The 19,611-nt window shown below is 43.4% G+C and overlaps 1 protein-coding gene across 2 annotated transcripts; it reads right to left on the bottom strand.

Moving 5' to 3' along the window:
• Positions 1-1,299: 1,299 nt before the first annotated feature.
• inpp4aa (inositol polyphosphate-4-phosphatase type I Aa) lies at positions 1,300-16,409 on the bottom strand (the record flags this gene model as incomplete). Of its 2 annotated transcripts, XM_079517603.1 has the most annotated exons (22): positions 1,300-1,487; positions 1,871-2,025; positions 2,111-2,226; positions 2,394-2,491; positions 3,301-3,568; positions 4,041-4,164; positions 4,921-5,093; positions 5,177-5,206; positions 5,698-5,848; positions 6,401-6,715; positions 7,400-7,583; positions 8,494-8,602; positions 8,906-9,010; positions 9,396-9,526; positions 10,120-10,267; positions 10,904-10,994; positions 12,693-12,810; positions 13,532-13,611; positions 14,793-14,909; positions 15,072-15,190; positions 15,956-16,000; positions 16,310-16,409. In XM_079517603.1, 22 exons carry the CDS (start codon positions 16,407-16,409, stop codon positions 1,355-1,357), a joined length of 2,910 nt encoding a protein of 969 aa, XP_079373729.1. In that variant the 3' UTR covers positions 1,300-1,354. The 2 variants fall into 2 exon arrangements, with proteins under 2 accessions (XP_079373729.1, XP_079373730.1); XM_079517604.1 differs by lacking the exon at positions 5,177-5,206 and having other exon boundaries at positions 4,921-5,108.
• Positions 16,410-19,611: the final 3,202 nt, after the last annotated feature.

Here is a 19,611-nt window from a genome sequence, read left to right as displayed (position 1 = left end):
TTCATTTACTCATGAGTCAATTGCACCCATTTTCAACATAATGTTCATATCGACTAAATGGTTCTCACTAATGCTCATAATTTGCTAGCTCACCATTTTTGTCTACTCAGCCTGTGTCTCAGACTCTCAGCTCAGAAGAGGGCTGTGGACTGTTCAGAAACCTCTACTCAGTCTCAGACGAGGAGAAAATGGTACCATATTACTGTATATTGAGCATTAGTGAGGACAAATTATACGAAGATAGGTTGAAAAATGGTGAAGTGGTGCCTTTAATTTGAAGGACTGTGAAATTACTATAATGTTGCATATAACCCTGCACACACAAGTCTTGAATATTAGTGGATGTGTTAAATTACAGGATAATGTGATGCATCACATAATTATGATTCGATATGAACTCACTAAAGGAAACCCCATCTTTGTGAACCGTTGTTCCGAACCTACTTAGCTGCAATACAGGATGGCATCAGAATGACCCCAGGAATCAGAAAGGAATAGTATATACGCTTATACAAAAGTCTTCAAATATTGTCTGATTTGTGGTTGGTTTTTAGTTTCTTTTTCTTTTTGGTCTGTGCTTATTGGAAGGAGAGAGAAAGAGAGCTGGGCTCATAGTGATCTTGAATGTAGATATGTAGAATGCCTGAAGAAGGTCTACAGATATGTAGAACCAAATAAAACTAAAAAAATAAGAGACAGTGGGGGTAAAACAGATGATGAACTAAAACAAAACAAGCCCAAATACATGCTCTGAGTAAGATATTTGTCCCTTGATGACAGAGTTTAGGTCCACACGAATGCTGTAACGAGCAAAGGCATTTCATTTGATGCAGTCGAACCACCTGCTGCATAGCCTGCAGAATATTTACAGTAGATTTCAAATAAAGGCAGCTGCTCTTAAATACTCTCTTCAATACTATAAAACCACTGGACAGTGACTAAAGACATGTTATAGTTTGTCATGTCATTATCCCTATAAGAGGACCAAGACATGTGACATCATATCCTAGGTGTTGAGTGTGAGCGAAGTGGGGACAACGTTGTGGAATGGGGGAACGCTTGCAGTTGCTACTAGCTACTGACACAATGAAGTACAGTGTTCTTTTGTATTGATTTTCCCTGTGTAGTGGTTATCGTCGTAACACACTAAGAAAACACCGTGTTGCTCGTAAGAGGGAGACTGCTATAAAATGTTCTACAGAAGCACTGGCACTTCAACATTACAGTAAAGCACATTATTAAACAAAGGGCTGTTCTGGTTTGTGTTATTGTTGTTCACGTGGTGTCATCCCCATTATCTTTCTTGTCCTTCTTCTCTGTTGGCATGTTTGTGTGACAGACAGAAGAGTCCCAGTTAGGTCTCTACTTTCCCGTATGTCCCCTCTGGAGGGCGGTAGTGCTTAGGAAAGGCTTTCAGTTGCAGGGAATTAAAGGCGTATTTACGGCATCCCACGTTCTTCATGGTGTTCTCCCTCCTGCAGCCTTCACTGTAGGGTAAAAGGGTGCAAATAACGTGGATGAATTACTCACAGTATTTTGACATAGCTTCATCATAATACGGTACCATTGCCATTGGCTTTGTCACAGTATAACAACACTGCCCTGTCTAACTGTGAGTGAGTTGAACCCATTTAGGCCTGACGTCGAAATAAAAAACACGTTCGCTCTGAAAGAATATATATTCAAAGATTTGCGCCGCATTTTCACGATTTAAAAAAAATAGCAGACCTACAAGCTCGTAGCGCGCCACTCGGTGGCGCGCTATGAGCTTGTAGATCTGCTATTTTTCAATAACTAAAGTATAACATAATGCTTAGTTAAAACACAAAGGGGTTCCCATACAGAATGGGTTTCAAATGATATAGCTGACCTGCGCATGCAGTCTAGGGCCTGCGAGAACACCTGTGGGGCCATGGCATGTTCAGCCTGAAGGATTTGGCATTGCTCCAGAGTCAGAGACATGGCCGTGCGGTCCTTTGCACTCTTGCAGCTGGTGAAGCGCACGCCGTTCAGACGACGGCATGCCTAGGATGAGCAGAAGATCATGAATCAAGAGTCGAGTAAAATTGCCAATCCAAAAGCATAGGAGATGGACAAACAAGAGATATACCTCTGCTGCCTGCCAAAGAATCTCCACATTCTTGCACTTCTTGGTGTTGGTGACATTCTGGCTCAGTAGCTTAAGCAGCTCAGGCAGACTGGTCGTGCTTCGGGAGCAAGGGAGGCCTGGGAAGAGGAAGCAAATGTAAGATCACATAAGAGTCAGTTATAAGCAGGGTGGGGATATGGACATGCACATCATGGCCATGATCACCAACACACCAAATAATAAAAAAAATAAGGTATTATTTGGTGATCATGGCCATGTGAAAGTGTGTTAAGAGATTACTCACTATCCTCTGGTAGGACCTCTTTAAACTGGTCATAGTATGAGGATAGTCGAGCCACGCTTTCCAGATTGATCACTTCTTGCAGTGATGTGTCTCCAAACCTATAGGGACACATAGATCAACATTATAGTGGAAAACAATTCACGTCACGACATCACAGGCTAGCTTATTTTACTGAATTTGTTTTTCTGCACTTAAGCATTAGTTTAATGAAATGTCATCATCGTCCTACTGCATAAGAAGGCACTGGCTGCGATTAATTTCCCATAATCAAATAAGCAAGCTGGGAGAAATGCACATGATACATTGAAACACTTTGGATGAATTTGACTGTTATTACTAAAAAATATAAATCATGATGTGGTGGGGCTTCAGTTGCTATAGCCATTTCTCCTTGAATGAGATTAATTCACCAGAAGCTTAACACTAGATCACTCCAATCCTCATTGAAGGCTTCTCACCTCTAACTATGGTTGGGCAATAAACCGGAAATATATCGAAACTGACATTTAGCACCAGGTTTAAAAAATATACAGTATATAATAAAAATGTCTTATATATCAACTATATTCGTCAGTGCTATACAGTATCTAGCACATATAGCACTGACGAAGGTCTTAGGACCGAAACGCTTGCTTTTAATTGCACTTTGAGCACAGAGCACTTTATGAGCATGATAAAATAAATGGAAAAAATGTTTTCTTAAGTCTCGGTCCAAGGAGTTTTCCTTCATCTTTTATACAGTGAGCAAGTTTTCCACATGTCACATAGTCCACATTTGAACCTGTACATAATGTCAGTTATGAAACATTTGCAGGAGTTGGGTTTTTGTGCCACATCAAATTTCACATGACGTCTCAATGTTCCCACTCTATCCTACGTATACAGAATGTCATTTTTGGTCACTCACTTCTCGGCCAAGGTCTGCTGTTCATTGATGCCCACATTAAACAGCAGAGGCTGCACGCGCAGCAGCATCCCGTTCTGGATCTCCCGTGGCAGCGTGTCAAACAGCGCGCCCGGCATCGGGACCCTCACGTTGAAGCCGTCCCTGTTTCCCGTGATGACAGGCAGCATGTCTGGGGCAAAGACTGAAGTCGCCTGCGTCACTTTAAAGGTGACATTCCTCAGGTCCATCACTCCCACACACATATCCTCCAACATGGCCAGTTCCTCCCCTTTAGAGAGATATAGGATAACAAAACAGCTACTGCCAACGCACACATTCATATCCTTGTGGTGAAAAGCATACTTTAACCCATTTTTGACCTACAAATGTCTTCTAAATCCTGACAGTTTTCTGAAAAACCCATGTTTCTATGTCAGTGGTTCTCAAACATTTTCATGTCAAGGACCCCCAAATGTATATGTAATTGGCCGCCGACCCCCATCTGAAAATATGTTGTTCCAGGGACCCCCCCAGAAGCAAAGATTTGAGTTAAAAACGTTCGCTCTGAAAGAATATATTCAAAGGGTTGCGCCACATTTTCACGATTTTTCAAAAATAGCAGACCTACAAGCTCGTAGCGCGGCACTCGGTGCCGCGCTATGAGCTTGTAGATCTGCTATTTTTCAATAGCTAAAGTATAACATAATGCTTAAAACACCAAAAGGGGTTCCCGTCTAAAAACAACAAACATATATGTTTACCATAGGTGCTGAGCAGGCCCTCGTACTGCACCAGCAAGCCGATAGTGTAGAGCTGCCTGAGGAAGCCGTTGTCATTGAGAGAGTTCCTCAGTTTGATGACAAAACCACAGATCAGAGCCGTCATCTGAAATCAACCAAGTCTCATTACTATATATACCGAATCACAAAGATGCCTGTACCTGTATGGTTGTACCATAACTCTGCTGTCGGGAGGAAACCTCATAACTCCAAAATGTTCATTTTACAGGAAATGAAAAAATATAAAATGTTCAGGAAATTAAGAAAATCTTATATTTTTTAAAACAAAGCAATACAGCCTCATCAAAGTTGGTGTTGTAACTTTATATATTGTCAATTACCTATACATGAGAGTCGGAGAGGTGGTGGAGTTAAGGCTCATACATAGTCTGGATTTTCGGTGGTGAGGTGACCACCGAACTACAACATGACGTCACGAGCCGCAGTGAAGAGCAAACCACCGCCACCGCTCCATCCCTTCTCTCTGTTTTTACTCACCACCGCTCAACGTTATTTCAGCTCCGGTGGTCAGCTCACCACCGCTCGGTGGTCACCTCACCACCAAAAAAACAGACTATGAATAGGCCTTTAGTTGCTTTAGCAGACATTTTGAGGGTCCAATGGAGTTAAGACGTTTTGTCCAAAGCACTTTTTACTACTTTCCATTGGTTCAATATTTTCGAAACAACACACAGACGTAAAGGGTGTTCAATAGCACTGATCAAAAACCTTAAAAATGTAGTTATGAGGTTTCCTCCCGACAGCAACGATTGTAGGTGTATGAATGATGGCATAGCTACAGTAGCTACTGCACCAGGGGAAGCATTATTTGTGTATCCGAAACTAACGGCTAAAGACTGACCGTCTGGCAGAACACCACGTCACGGCGGTACTGCAGGGTGATCCTCATGGCGATGGTGGGAGCGCTGTCCTGCATCAGCAGAAATATCATGGCCTTCTTCGCTTTGTCGCTCATCAGAGACACACAGTCTGTCAGCGTGGCGAGCAGAGGGTACAGCGCCTCGCTCCATTCACCTGGAAATATATCATCTCAGGGTTAAAAACTAGAAAGAATTTTTTGTATGGAAACAAAAGTTGGCTTATAATATCTCTCTTACCTGGTGAAGTCTTTTCTACCTTTTCTACCTCTAGAGTTGAAAGAAAGTAAAGAATATATGCATATTATATTTAGACTTTACACATCCACTCGCACGCTAAACTACTGCAGTTTAGATGACTTAGAAGAAAAGTTTGTCCTTTTTCAAAAAAAATATGTTCTTGGGAGAGTATGAGAATGAACCTACAATTCTCTCGTACAGGGTGAGGTAGGCATGCAGGACTCTGATGAAACAATGATGAGGATGATGAGGATGATGATGGAGGTGGTGGTGATGCTGATAGGAAACCCTTTTCTTTATGTTCAGGATGTATCCAGAAAGCTTCCTGGTTTCTACAGAGACCTCATGAGATTAACATAGCTGTTTACAGATCAATTATGCAAAGATTGTACTTTATTGCAGTGTGTGCATACATGCGTGCGTGGGTATGTGCGTGCGTGGGTATGTGCGTGGGTATGTGCTTGCGTGTATGCGTGCGTGCGTGCGTGCATGTGCGTGTGTGCGTGTGTGTGTGCGTGTACCTTTCTTCTTAGCACTACTTGGCTCTTCATTAGCGAGTGAAAAGACGTCATCACAGCTGCTGTCACTCTGGAGAGTGTCCTTTTGGAGCAATCGGTCCACCTTCTGAATCACACACTCCAGACTCTTATCAACGTTCATCCAAACCTTCTCCTACACACACACACACACACACACACACACACACACACACACACACACACACACACACACACACACACACACACACACACACACACACACACACACACACACACACACACACACACACACACACACACACACACACACACACACACGCACACATTAGATGGAAAAGTATCTAACATTGCAAATACTTTTAACCCTGAAAAACCTGTGTTTCTATGTCAGTGGTTCTCAAACATTTTTATGTCAAGGACCCCCCAAGACGTAATTGGCCACCGACCCCGATCTGAAAATATGTTATTCCAGGAACCCCTCAGACGCAAAGATTTGAGTTAAAAACGTTCGCTCTGAAAGAATATATACAAAAATTTGTGCCGCATTTTTACAATTTTTCAAAAATAGCAGACCTACAAGCTCGTAGCGCGGCACTCGGTGCCGCGCTATGAGCTTGTAGATCTGCTATTTTTCAATAGCTAAAGTATGACATGATGCTTAAAACACCAAAAGGGGTTCCCGTACTGAATGGATTAAGAGACTGATATAACAGTGCATGCTTACCCATTCTTCTTCATGCCACTCGGTATGCAAGGAGGTGCGCTTGCTTCTTCTCCCCTCTCCCTCCGAGTGTGCTCCGTGACGAGACGGCGAGACGGCGGGCCGAGACGGCGAGGTCGGATGGCGGGACGGAGAGCGGGAGGGAGAGCGGGAGGAGGGAGAGCGAGCGGAGGGAGAGCGAGAGGAGGGCGACAGGGAGGCCGAGGAGGGCGACGGGGTGCTTTGCAGACCGTTATTGAACTCTGGCCGAGCAGCATTCAAGGCCAGGATGGCTGAGGAGAGCAGCTTGGAGTCACACACGGTCACCAGCTGCCGAGTCTAAAGTGCAGGGAGGGGCCGGGGGCCAGACGGAGACAGGTGAGAGGAGAGGGTTTGTGGTGGTTGATTTCATCATTTGGGAATGTATGGATGGTACATGGACAATAACAATAGCAACATTGTCAATAGCAAAAAAAAAGGTTATAGGAATTAGAATGTATCAGTAGAATTGAATTAAAGGGGTCCTAGTGGTCCAGGGCCGGCGCATGCCACATAAATCCCGTTCGTGACGACCTTCGCTGCAGGTCTCTCCCCTTCTATCCTTCCCACTTTCCTGCATGTCTGTCTTCACTAATTACTATCAATAAAGACCAAAAACAAATCTTTTGATAACTGCTAGGTTTTGGGTAGCAAGTAGCAACGCAACATATTAAACAATAGTTGCATTCTTTGCGGGAGCATTAATACACTTTGTGATATATCATAATTTACATAACATTATATTTCGTTGATGTTTCCAAATAATAGAATAGTAATTGTAATACAAAATGAGCACATCATTTTGTATCATTCAACCACAAGTCCACAACCCCCCTCCGCATTATTGGTATCTAAAGACATTTCTGAAGTAGAAGAAGATACCGGATATAAAGGACATTCACCACCACAATAGTAAAAGTAATAGTACGTATCAGTATACTTAAATTGGCACCAATTCCTTTGAGCTCAGTGTTTAAGTAGTACCTTCTCTTTAAGGATGGCCAGGGTTCTCTCAAGAGCATTGGCCGAGCGCTCCTTCGCTGCACGGGACAGACGTTCAGCGTAGTAACACACCTGGGTCCTCTGAGTGTTAATTTGACCAATCAGCTCCTTCGCTCTCACGACGTCCTGAGGCAGGTACGCCGGTGCCTTAGAGCCGGAGCCACAACTGTGGAGAACATGTGTGCGCGTGAGCAGAGCACCTAATAAGATAATGGTGTTCAGGACGCGCAAAGGTCAGCAGGACTGGTACTCTAGTCTGTACCGGTGAGTACTGGTCCAATTCAATCTGCAGCAACAATGTCGTTCTTGACAGTAAGTACATCAACAGGCACCGTAATGTTTGTAATTGCTACTGCAGTGATTTTCTCCTGTGTTCAATGCGTTTCTGCGTCATATGGGCAGGGATTTTTTTTTAAACGGAGGACGAAAATATCTCTTTTGCAAAAGGCCTATAGGTATAGCCCAGGCCTATGTAGCCTTTGATTAAAACAAATTATAATAATGAAGTGACATTATTCCGGTAGAGTGTCTCAGCCCTAGCGGTCGCTTACTCGCCTTTAAGGCGCCTTACTGGTATAATGTATAATAGCTTGTCTCCTATGTGCATGTAGACAGTAGCATTATAAAATGCGAAACGTAACTGAACAACAATTCGCCATCCATGTCGAATTAATCACTGATCAGTGAGTCAAGATCTAATCGGGAAGCGAAAGTGTGCCTCTTGGTCTTGAAAAGGTCTCCGCGCTACTGCCCGTCTACAGTGCAGCGCCGCAGTGTTCAAAACAAAACAGAGTCAACCGTGTTTTCAAAAGTCTCCACTTTAGAAGGTCAAACAAATATTCTAGTGTACATGTAGACTAAGTAGAACAATCACATGGTACACGGCAACGACACAAAACACGTACACAACCTCATGCATCGCACTGAATCTCACCTTTCCTCCTCATAAACTCTGATACAAGTAAGGGTGAGAAAAAACAGATGAAGAACAAGTTCGTTATCTAATCATGAAACCGAATATCCTCCGTCAAACACAAAGGCACCTGGTGTTATTCATTTTATACAGTACTACTTACTGCTTCCTAGCCTCTTCCAGCTTGTGGATCAATTTCCGGAGGCCGCAGGTTTTAAAGCCTTGATGGTGTGCTGCGGGGGCACCGATGGTCACTACGTCATACGTCCAATCTGAGAGAGAGAATATTTCGTAGGTTAATTAACCTTTCTGTGTCCATATAACCCATTCTGGACGGGTGTTTTAACTAAGCATTATGTTATACTTTAGCTATTGAAAAATAGCAGATCTACAAGCTCATAGCGCGCCACCGAGTGGCGCGCTACGAGCTTGTAGGTCTGCTATTTTTAAAAAATCGTAAAAATGCAGCACAAATCTTTGAATATATATTCTTTCAGAGCTATTGTTTTTTTTATTTCGACGTCAGGCCTAATAAGGAATAAGCACAGGCAGAGATGAGCATAGAGATGACCTACTATAGCCAGACTCCCCCTGCACTCTCATTCTCTGGACGTGTAAGTTAGTGGGGATGAATTCCAACTTTTTCTCTGCTTTCAAGGTGCTTGATTTAAATGAGGGACCTGGGAGGGGAACATTAAGAAAGACATGTTATTTTTCATACAGTGCAGAGACAGACAAGATGATGCATGTTCATTTATTTATTTATTTATTGTATTCGTTTATTTAGTCGGGACAGTGTATATTAATGAACATTACATTAAAAATGCAGTGTAAATATACCAGATTTAGCAAAACATGCTAATTTCCATCTGCAGTCCCCAGACATCAAACATCAAACAATACAAACAGGACTGACATACAGGACATAGCATACAAATACATAGTACATTTCAAACGTAATAAGACTAGTAAGAATAAAAAATAAGAAAAGATTAAACTAGTATTATTCAAAATGATGTTTGTGGATGTTATAATAATAACACTGGTGTTGGTTCTTCTTCTGACCCTTGTATTCATGCAGGTCACTGATGGTCTCCTGGTAGGTGAGGATGATAGTCTGGTACTGGGTGATCATCTCCCTCCTCAGGTTCTCCCAACATGGGGAGAGCTCACCCAGCTCTTCGAACTCACACACCCTGTTTTATACACGCACACACGTGCAACACACACACGCACACAACATTCAAAGATATTTCAAAGATATTTTAATACATAAATTCAAGCTATAGAGGGCAAGCAGGTTTAAAGGTGGTTGCACGCTGGTATGTTTTTTTCGCTGCGTTTTGTAGTAGTAGTAGTAGTAGTAGTAGTAGTAGTAGTATCACTAGCCTGTCATCCCACTAGACAGCTGCGTAAAACGGATAAAATCGACCCCGGCCCAAACAACCTTTATAATGGAAGAAATATTCTGCGGCAGTGTGTAAACAATCACGTTTGCACATAAAGTGAGGTTGATTTCTTTCTTTTTTTATGTCCTCTGAGATTCGCTCCAATATTCGGTTGAAAAAAACGCACCAGTGTGCAAACACCGTTATATTTTAGAACCACAAATTCATATAGTTCATATTCATATTCATATTCATATTCATATAGTTCAAAATAAAAGGTCCATGTGGCTCATGTGATTAAAATAGATCACTCACTCTTAATGTTAACCAGGCCATAACTCTGACTCCGGCTTGCATAATAAATACGCACACACACACACTTGAATAAAGATGCATGCTACCTGACAGCATCTTCTTCCAGCAGCAGTTTAACATATTGCCGAGGGATGTGCAGGGAGAGAGCGCTCTCCGCCATCTGCTCTAGGATCCTCAGGTGATTTCCGTCCGTGGTGGGGAAGCGGTACATCCGTGACATGATGCCTCCAAACACTGAACCGTCAAACAACAAAAGAATTGCAGAAATTCACCCACTCCCTTAGACTTGGTGTAAACTTGTGACGTGACAATAAGGTTTAACTTGAACTGGCTGCTGGTAATGTTCGTTTTTTTTTCTTCGTTTTTTTACAGAAAAGAGAACAGAGACTAATCTTTGATTCATACCAGTGTTGATTTCGTCGACTAATACTATAATAATAATAATAATAGCTCAGATTTATATAGCGCTTTTCTAAGTACCCAAAGCGCTTTACATAAAACAGTAGGAACAACTTTAATTCAAGAAACAAAAAAGACGAAAAATGTTCGTCGACTACCTTTTATCACTGACGAAAACTAAATGGAAACTAAATGAAAACTAAGCCATGATGACTAAAACCAAGACTAAATATATTGACAATTTCTTCAACAAATAAAAACTAGACTAAGGACTAGTGGACAAGAGATCCAGTATAAGTCATTTTACACTTGGTTGCTTTCTGAAAATACCTGATCTACAAGCTCACAACGCGTTGCAGCGCAACACGTTGTGAGCTTGTAGCTCAGGTATTTTCAGCAAGTGTAAAATCAGTCACTACGACGGCATCAAGGCCCGCCAAAAACCAACACCGATTCATACTGTACACTCACCTGCCTTCAGCAGTGGGTCTTTACATAGAGAGGCAGACTTTGACCGGATGGCCATTGACTCAGTCAGGCTCTCGTCAACTGGCAGCACCATCTGATCGCACCGCACACGCAAACACACACACGTGCACCCACACATTCATATCTGTGACAGGATGGCCTGGGCCATGGCTCAGCGGTCCAGGCACCTTGGCTGGTAACCCAGTCTGGCAGTGTGCCGCGGGTTCGACTCCCGATCCCGACGGCCTTTACTGCACGTCACCCCCCCCATCGCTCTCCCCATTTCCCGTCAGCCTACTGTCTATCCCTCCATACAAAATATAAAATAAAGGCGAAAGCCACAAAAAGAAACATTTAAAATAAATATATATATATATTTGTGACAGGATGTGATCTAATGTGTCGCAAGGAGCAAACATGCGTAAATCAGGAAAATATATATATTTTTTTCATATTACACAACTAATGTTGAATGAATAATCCACTAATTTCAACAAAAAGCATTTTTAGGATCACAAAATACTAGTCCTTAAACTGCTGTGAGAGATGTGAGATAACATGTACTGTATGAGAATTGACAGGCATTTTCTCCGCTTATTTATTTGAGCTTTAACGATATTCAAATAAGCATTATCTTCTTCAATGATTTGAATGGCATGACACATAATTTGAAAACTTTCAATCTGTAAGAAGAAACTGAAAAATAGCCGTGCGGCCGTGCCTTACTTGCACCAGATTCTATCAACCTGTCACATTTGCCTCTATGGTTATCCTGTCCTACTTTTTCATGCAAAGCAGAGAGAACAGGAAGAGCTAGTTAGGTGAAAGTGACTTCCCTATAGATCTGTCGAGATCAGGCAAGTGATAACAACTCTATCCTTAAGCACAAAACAGGCCACATCAAGCAAAGATTCTAATGCACAAAAACACACGTAAAAATTGGTTCTGTATGCTGTCACTGTGGAAAATGTAAATAATGGACAGTAGATAATACAATACAAACCTCCCTATATCTAGTATGTCTACCACAATTAGCCCTTCACTAAATCCCACCCCAAAAAGCGATTGTCCAATGCCAATCCAAATAGTTTAGCAACTGTTGCTATGCAGGTCAAGCTTTCGCACCTCATAGCTGTCAGTGTTATTTTGTATGGCTTTGTTGAACATTTACACAGCTTAACGTCTGGAAAGTTACTCGACTGACCCACCCCAGGTGATGGCAATAATACTAATGACCGTAGTCTTACCGTGCAACATGAAAACTCCTGTCGGGCGGTCGTTAAAAGTTGATTTCTCCCTCTGTCATTTCCTCTATTTCTAGTTTATTTAAATAATGTCATGCACATTTGTCCAGTGCATAGCCTATACTGCAGGCCTGGTTGACTAGATTTAGAAGACATTTAGAAGGTTTTGCTTCTGAAATGATCCATTATTTATATGGAGAAATCCCATAATTTAACCCATTTTGGGAGGGAACCCCTTTTGGTGTTAGCATTATGTTATGCTTTAGCTATTGAAAAATAGCGGATCTCGGTGGCGCGCTACGAGCTTGTAGGTCTGCTATTTTTTTTAAATCGAAGAACGATAGAAACATAGCTTTTTCAGAAAACACATTTTTAGAATCTGATCTCAGGTCAAATTGGGTTAACATGCATCTCAATGGTTGAGAATGACAGCTTGACCTGTCTCTTCGCTGCTAACGTGCCTATTGGACAAGGACGGGTTGGGGAGGGACTTAGCGAAGGGCTAATTCCTCAGAATGGAGATGAAGAACCTTTTCCTGTCCACTCACCCGTCCATTCACAGTGTCTCCCCTCTGTAGCCTAGCCACGGGAGTTCTCTGGTCCCGCTTCTCCTCTATCTGCCAAGCAATGATGGTGACGTTGCCGACACGCTCGTTCTCCGCTGACCTGATCGACACACAGCGACATCAAGGACTGTCAGTCAACATCCCAGAATTGCCGGCTTCAACATTCCTCCTAAGTCATTATTTTGCCAAACACATGCAGTGCTCTGTCTTATATCACTGGTAAAGGATAAATGACCACAATCACGCACAAACATGGTGGTTCTTCAGCTGGCAACCAACCGGTACTACTGTATGCATACAGTATCGGTATCGGCGAATATGCCAGTCTAACCACCAATCCGACACAGGGGTAAGGGGTTGACAACTTGACACTATATGGCAGGTGAATAAAACGTTGGGGCATGTGGAGTTTGCTTTCCCAAACTGCAAGTACAAATATGAGTGAGGAGTCTGCTATAAACACGACACGAGATATATAGCTAGATAGCTATAAACACAACACGAGATCACAACACTGGTATCGGTATTCGTTATTGGTATCGGCTAACACAGAAATTGTGGTATCGGGATCAGATCGGGAACATCCCTAATTATTACAGTGCCAATTGGGGTCCCAGATACAGCAAATGGTATCAAATGGGCTCCGCATGTGGTCTCGAACTGAAATTAAAAAGGTTGAGAATCACTGCTAGGTTCTCTACTATAGTTCTTCATCTTAGTTTAGGCACCACTAATGGTTTGATATATACTGTTACTGTAGCACCATTTCTTCCTAAATAGATTCCCTTATGATTACTACAATATGTAAATGTGTTTGTTACCTCAGAGCCAGGTGTAGTCTGTGGTGTTTGTCTTGTAGAACTTCCTTCACAGGAAACATGGCTGAACCTAGCATATACATCTGACACACATGAAACACACGCACGCACGCACGCACGCACGCACGCACGCACGCACACACGCAGCACGCACGCACGCACGCACGCACGCACGCACGCACGCACGCACGCACGCACGCACGCACGCACGCACACACACACACACACACACACGCACACACACAAAAGCAGTGTCAGTGTCTAGCCCAAGGACGACCTGCTCTGAACATAATGTGTATACACATGTTATGAATATGAACACATGTCTTTAACTCATCAAATGAGGCATGCTTCCAACATATTTTCTCTACTGACTGCTTCATTGCAAAAGGGTGTGTTTGTGTGTGTGCATGTTCAATTAAAAGGCTGATGGTGCGGCCTGGGCCATGGCTCAATGGTCCAGGCACCTTGGCTGGTAATCCAGTCTGGCAGTGTGCCGCGGGTCCCGACAGCCTTTACTGCATGTCTTCCCCCCATCTCTCTCCCCATTTCCTGTCAGCCTACTGTCTGTCCCTCCATAAATAAATGAATAAAATAAAGGTGAAAGCCACAAAAAAACATTTAAAAAAAAAAGGCTGATGGTGCAAAATGGCGTCTGCTGACGTTTTTTTAATAGGATTAATTCAATGAAAATCTACATGCCATACAATATATCCATGTATTGTGGGTGAGAGTATGCAGGCATGTGACCATGTCCATGAGCCATGACTCATTTCCTGGGACTTTCTGTGCACGGCTTTCTGTTTCAGCCTACGGGCCATGTGCTCAAGTGTTTCACAATGGTGACAGGTCTACTATTTTGTCTGCCACAATTTGCACTTTTTGACTTTTATAGCGGTATTTGACAAACGCAAATCAGCACTGACCAGGGGACGTCATCAATATGTCCATACATGAATAGATTTTCTTTTTTACGCATAAGACTCCCACCGATATGAAAACACAAACTGTTCCTGGGTCTGCTGCTACTGTATATAATAGTCTGTGGACAAGAGGCTATGGTAGTTCACAAACTGTTCCTGGGTCTGTTGCTATATAATAGCCTGTGGACAAGAGTCTATGGTATGAAAACACAAACTGTTCCTGGGTCTGTTGCTATTTAATTGTCTGTGGACAAGAGTCTATGGTATGAAAACACAAACTGTTCCTGGGTCTGTTGCTATATAATAGTCTGTGGACAAGAGTCTATGGTAGAGGTGCTCACCGTGCCCTGAGAACGGTCCTTCACATCATATACAGACAGCTTAATCTGAGTCTGCTGAGTGATCAGAGAGTCCTGGAAGAAAGCTATGCTGCTCAGGAAGATAGGGTTACTGGTACCCTAGAGAGAGAGAGAGAGAGAGAGAGAGAGAGAGAGAGACAGAGAGAGACAGAGAGAGAGAGAGAGAGAGAGAGAGATGTTTAAAGTACAGCAGAAATGGGATTTTGTGTTATTTGAATGATGGGAGCCGATAATGAAGTAGCACGATGATGCTTTTTGTACATCAATGATCTCTGTTTGGGCGTGCTTGGTCCAGAAGGCCTGAGGCGGAGTGGTACAGCTGACTGCTACAAAGCTTGTAGGTCTATGGTCCAGTGCTGGGGTGACCAGCTCACTGCAGGCTGCATGGGAAGATCATACATAGGAGGAGATTACAAACCATTACATTTTCAAACAGGCTAGTCTCTAATCCTAATGTATAGCTCTTGGGACCTACTGTATACATACTGTATGTAAAAGCATTTATGCTTAGTGATTGATAAACATGTGACATGCTGTGATGCTGTCATGTTGAACAAATAATGCGTCACGCCTGTCAGACATGATCAAAGCTCGTACAGTCAGGAAACTCAGTGCAGTTGCTGCTGCTCACCCGCCACCACCCCAATGACCCCATAATGACTACCATGTTGTTTTGGATCTTCTGTTAATGTGCGGGGGATTCGGAGTCCCTATGGTTGGGACTGATGCGCTTGATCAGAGTAAGTAAGTAAGTAAGTAAGTAGCATAGGGCAGGAGCCTATCTCCTGTTTCTGTAGCGTGAGGCAGCTTGATGTACAAGTACACCCCCTGGACTTGACACTAGTATGTCGCAGGGACTTACCCCAATCCAACCCTCGATGCATGAGTGTCCCATTTTTACAGTCTTTGGTATGACCCGGCCGGGGATCGAACCCCGACCTCCCAGTCTCAGGGCGGACACTCTAACCACACATACCGTACCGTACCGTACATAAAAAGCAGATCCAATTAATTGCCAAACCATAATAAATATATTGCTCATTTTATATTCAATACAAATATATTATATCCATGCATGAGTTGTCCTGACTGAACGGCAAGTAAATCTAATTTTGGATGACTTTAGTCTCATCATCATGACTTACCCAAACTAAACTCCAGCACAGGTTCATCAGGGTCCTGGCTATTGCCTGACAAACAGAAAAGAGAAGACAGAGATAGCGAAAGATAGAAATAAAGTGGTTTGTTTTACAGCTCTGCCACTTTTTTAACATAAAAAAATCACACTCATGTGAAGTGAGGGGCGCTCTTATCATCATACATCAATGTTTGTGTTTACACAAACACTCAAAGATGGCCATTCATTGTCAATGGCATTCAATGTTTGTGTTAGGACAATGTTTGTGTTTACACAAACCTCAAAGCTGGACATAGGAGGGGGTAGCACCCCTCAAAAAGAAAACAGGTTACCATGGTAGCAGCCGGTTACTTATAGTTACCTGAGAGAGTCAGCCCCATCATCTCAGATGAGAGATCAAAGGTGTTGGCCCGGTAGACCGACCAGGGCCGATGGCGGGGGCTGCGTTCTTTCCCGGACATAGTGGCTAGAAGTCAGGGCTCAGGGCAATGGGGTTCAGGTTCAGGACAGACAGACAGGTTCCAGGTTAATGGTTCCCGGTGGAATCGGGACACACAGCCCAGCCCACGCGGCAGCACACTGTTCTTTGTGTGGGTTCCTTGTCTTTACGTGTTTAGCTTTGCTGTTGTTATCAGTAGTCACAGGTGAATCTGTGGACACAGACAGGATAACAACAAAATCAATATAAGTTATTCATGCCTGTGCAGAAACAGGTGATGCAGCGTGGACATTTTCATCTTGCTGATAATATTGCTATGTTGTTGGCATTTCAATGGATAGAGTATCATGCTTTTGACTCATCTAATGCATAACATCTTGATGATGGATTACCGTCATATCTACCCACACATATATTTCTCATGGTGGTGATATGTCATTTTGACTGTGAATTGGTGATTATTTTTTTTTACTACTACGATTTTAGTACATAATCATGCATAGATGCTTATGCGACACTGTGCTAACAGGCGGTGGGAACAGGGTCTGTATTCGACAAGTGTGACTTTTTCTCAGACAGATGGGGGTGTGAAGACACATGTGAACCTGTGCTCACATCTCATTGTCTACTGACGATTATACTGTGCATAATTAACCATGAAAATAATGAACTTTGAAAATAGAAGTCTGCCTAGAGACAGCCAATGAGTGTAGTACACAACTGCACAAATGTTACACAAACAACAATATATATCATATGGCATGCGTGCACTCACGCACACACACACACACACACACACACACACAGTCTGTCTCTGTCTCTTTCTCTTGTTACATACCTCTATCTCTTCTTCACTCTCTGACTCTCTGTATCATCATTGAACTACAAACACTACAACAGTGTCAGTTGGATGCTGACACTACAACGGTGTCAGTTGGATGCTGACACTACAACGGTGTCAGCATCCAGTCCACTAAATGCACAGTAAGTCTAACCTATACCTGTGGCAGCCTGTGAGCATAAATACACAAACTCAGAATGAATGGCACAGTACCAAAAAGTAGAGGGAAATGTGAAAGATTAAGCTGGAAACGTGAAGCATGTTCTCATGAAGACTAGTAACCTGACCTGAGACTGCCTTCCCAAGGCAACCTTTGCATATCCTGTGTGGTGGCATGTCGCCAATGCTTAGGTTGACATTTAATTTGTGCATTGCAGGCCAAGTGTGCCACATGCACAGGAACACACGCATGCACGCACACACGCACACAAACACACACACAGTTTGTGTGCACATGTTTGTGTATGCCATCGTGTGTGCTGTACAGTGTGTGTGCATTGCTATGTACCGGTATTTGACATTGTGCGAGGCACACTGATAAAGAGCCAACTGTGCGTATATGGCTGAGCATTCATGTGTAAGGAAGGACTTCAGCAATGGAGGTCTATTTTTACACGTGACGTGAGGAGGCTGTTTTGACATCACACCATGCATGAACACGTGAAAATATTGTAACATCCATTTAAACGCAGCCGCGTGGACATAACACAATTCCACAGACATAGTAGTATGAATGCTTCCAGGTACACACTACACATGACAGTTATGAGGTTATTATGTGCACACTTCCAGGATGAGGTTTCAACCACAGCACTTGTTGTTGCCAGTTTAATCTCTATCTTGGCAGCTTCAAATGAGACCAAACACAAGACAATACTGAGTGCCTCATTAGGCCGCGCGGGGTGTGTTATTGTCAGTGGGAAACCGAAAATAACATGCTGTAATCTCTCCGCTGCCTAGGGCAGCACGGGGAAACTCTCTAGGAAGTCCTGCAGTGGCTCTAATGTGAAGTTGCAGGGGGCCACTCAACATTGCCATTACATTTATCGAACATCTGTCACCACCTATATCCCTGCCGACAGGGAAGGCGCTGAGGCAAGACCACCCCAGTGAGAGCACTGTGCATGACGGTGCAGTAGAGGATGGAGGTGCTGCTGCTGACTGAGGCAAGGAAATGATAGAGCTCTGAGGTGGCCCTCAGGCCTCCGCAAGGAAGAATGGCAGCCAGCCGTCCAGCCCCATGGGGCTGGAGGCCGGGGAGAGGAAAGTATAACCCAGTTTGGAAGGCTTGTGTTGTGTAAACCAGGGCCTGCCCTGCATACATTGTCCTCAACGACTACACTGCAGTGTGTCTCTGCTCTCCTCCTCATTGCCTGCTCTCTCCCTTTTCTCGCACTCTATAAATCATAATGCCCCCCATAACTCACTTCTCTCTCTCTCTCTCTCTCATTCATCCTCTCTCAGATTTTGTCACTCTTTCTCTTCCGCGCTTCTGCTTTGTCATCCACTGACGTCATTATTTCTCTACATTTATTCTTTCCTCTTGTCTTTCTTTCTTTTTTTGAGTGGTGCAACCACACCAAGGAACAGCAATGTCCGTCCCTCCCTATGTCCATCCCTATGTCTAGGGTACCAACAGGGGGCGCTGTTTTTTAAAATAGTTTTGGGGCTTTTCTGCCTGTATTGATGACATTACATAATAGTGGAGATAGACAGTACATGGGGAGAGAGAGAGAGAGAGAGAGACGGAGAGTGACACACAGCAAAGGACGTTCGGGATCGGGATTCGAACTGTCAGGCTGCTGCATTAGGGCCTATATGTGGTATGCACCTGCATGGGCGCGCCTTGCAGCTGTCTTCCTGCCCGCTGTCACCCTATGACCCCTCTGCTCTGCTCCATTTCCCTGTCTATTGATCCTGTATCGGTGCAGAGCTGAGTTTACTACCCCATAGCTGTCCCTCGAGTCTGATCTGTCAGACTGCTGGAGCGGGAGACTCATAGTTTGTTGTAACCATGGATACCAAGTCTGTGAGTGATTAATGGGTTGATTGGTTTCATGACTATAACATTGATCTGTCCTGTGGAGAATATTCAACGCTGTTCATTCTAAAAGCATGCATGCATTGCATGTGCACCCACCCATAGGCACCCACATGCACCCACATACGCATGCACGCACACGCGCGCACACTTATTGTTGTGTGTCATCTTCACACAACAATCAGACAGAAGTCACGACAAGGGTAAAATCTCCTGTTACCCTGACAACTGGGAGACTGTCAGACTCAGCACCAGAAGGTATAGATAGCATTTTGATGATCTGGGAGGGTAATACTGGGGGATATATATGAGGAGACAGGGGTGAATCTTTAATATTGTACT

The sequence above is a fragment of the Electrona antarctica genome, assembly GCF_951216825.1.
Source record: "Electrona antarctica genome assembly, chromosome: 13".
NCBI classification, from domain to species: domain Eukaryota; kingdom Metazoa; phylum Chordata; class Actinopteri; order Myctophiformes; family Myctophidae; genus Electrona; species Electrona antarctica.
This window is presented reverse-complemented; position numbering and strand designations above follow the sequence as displayed.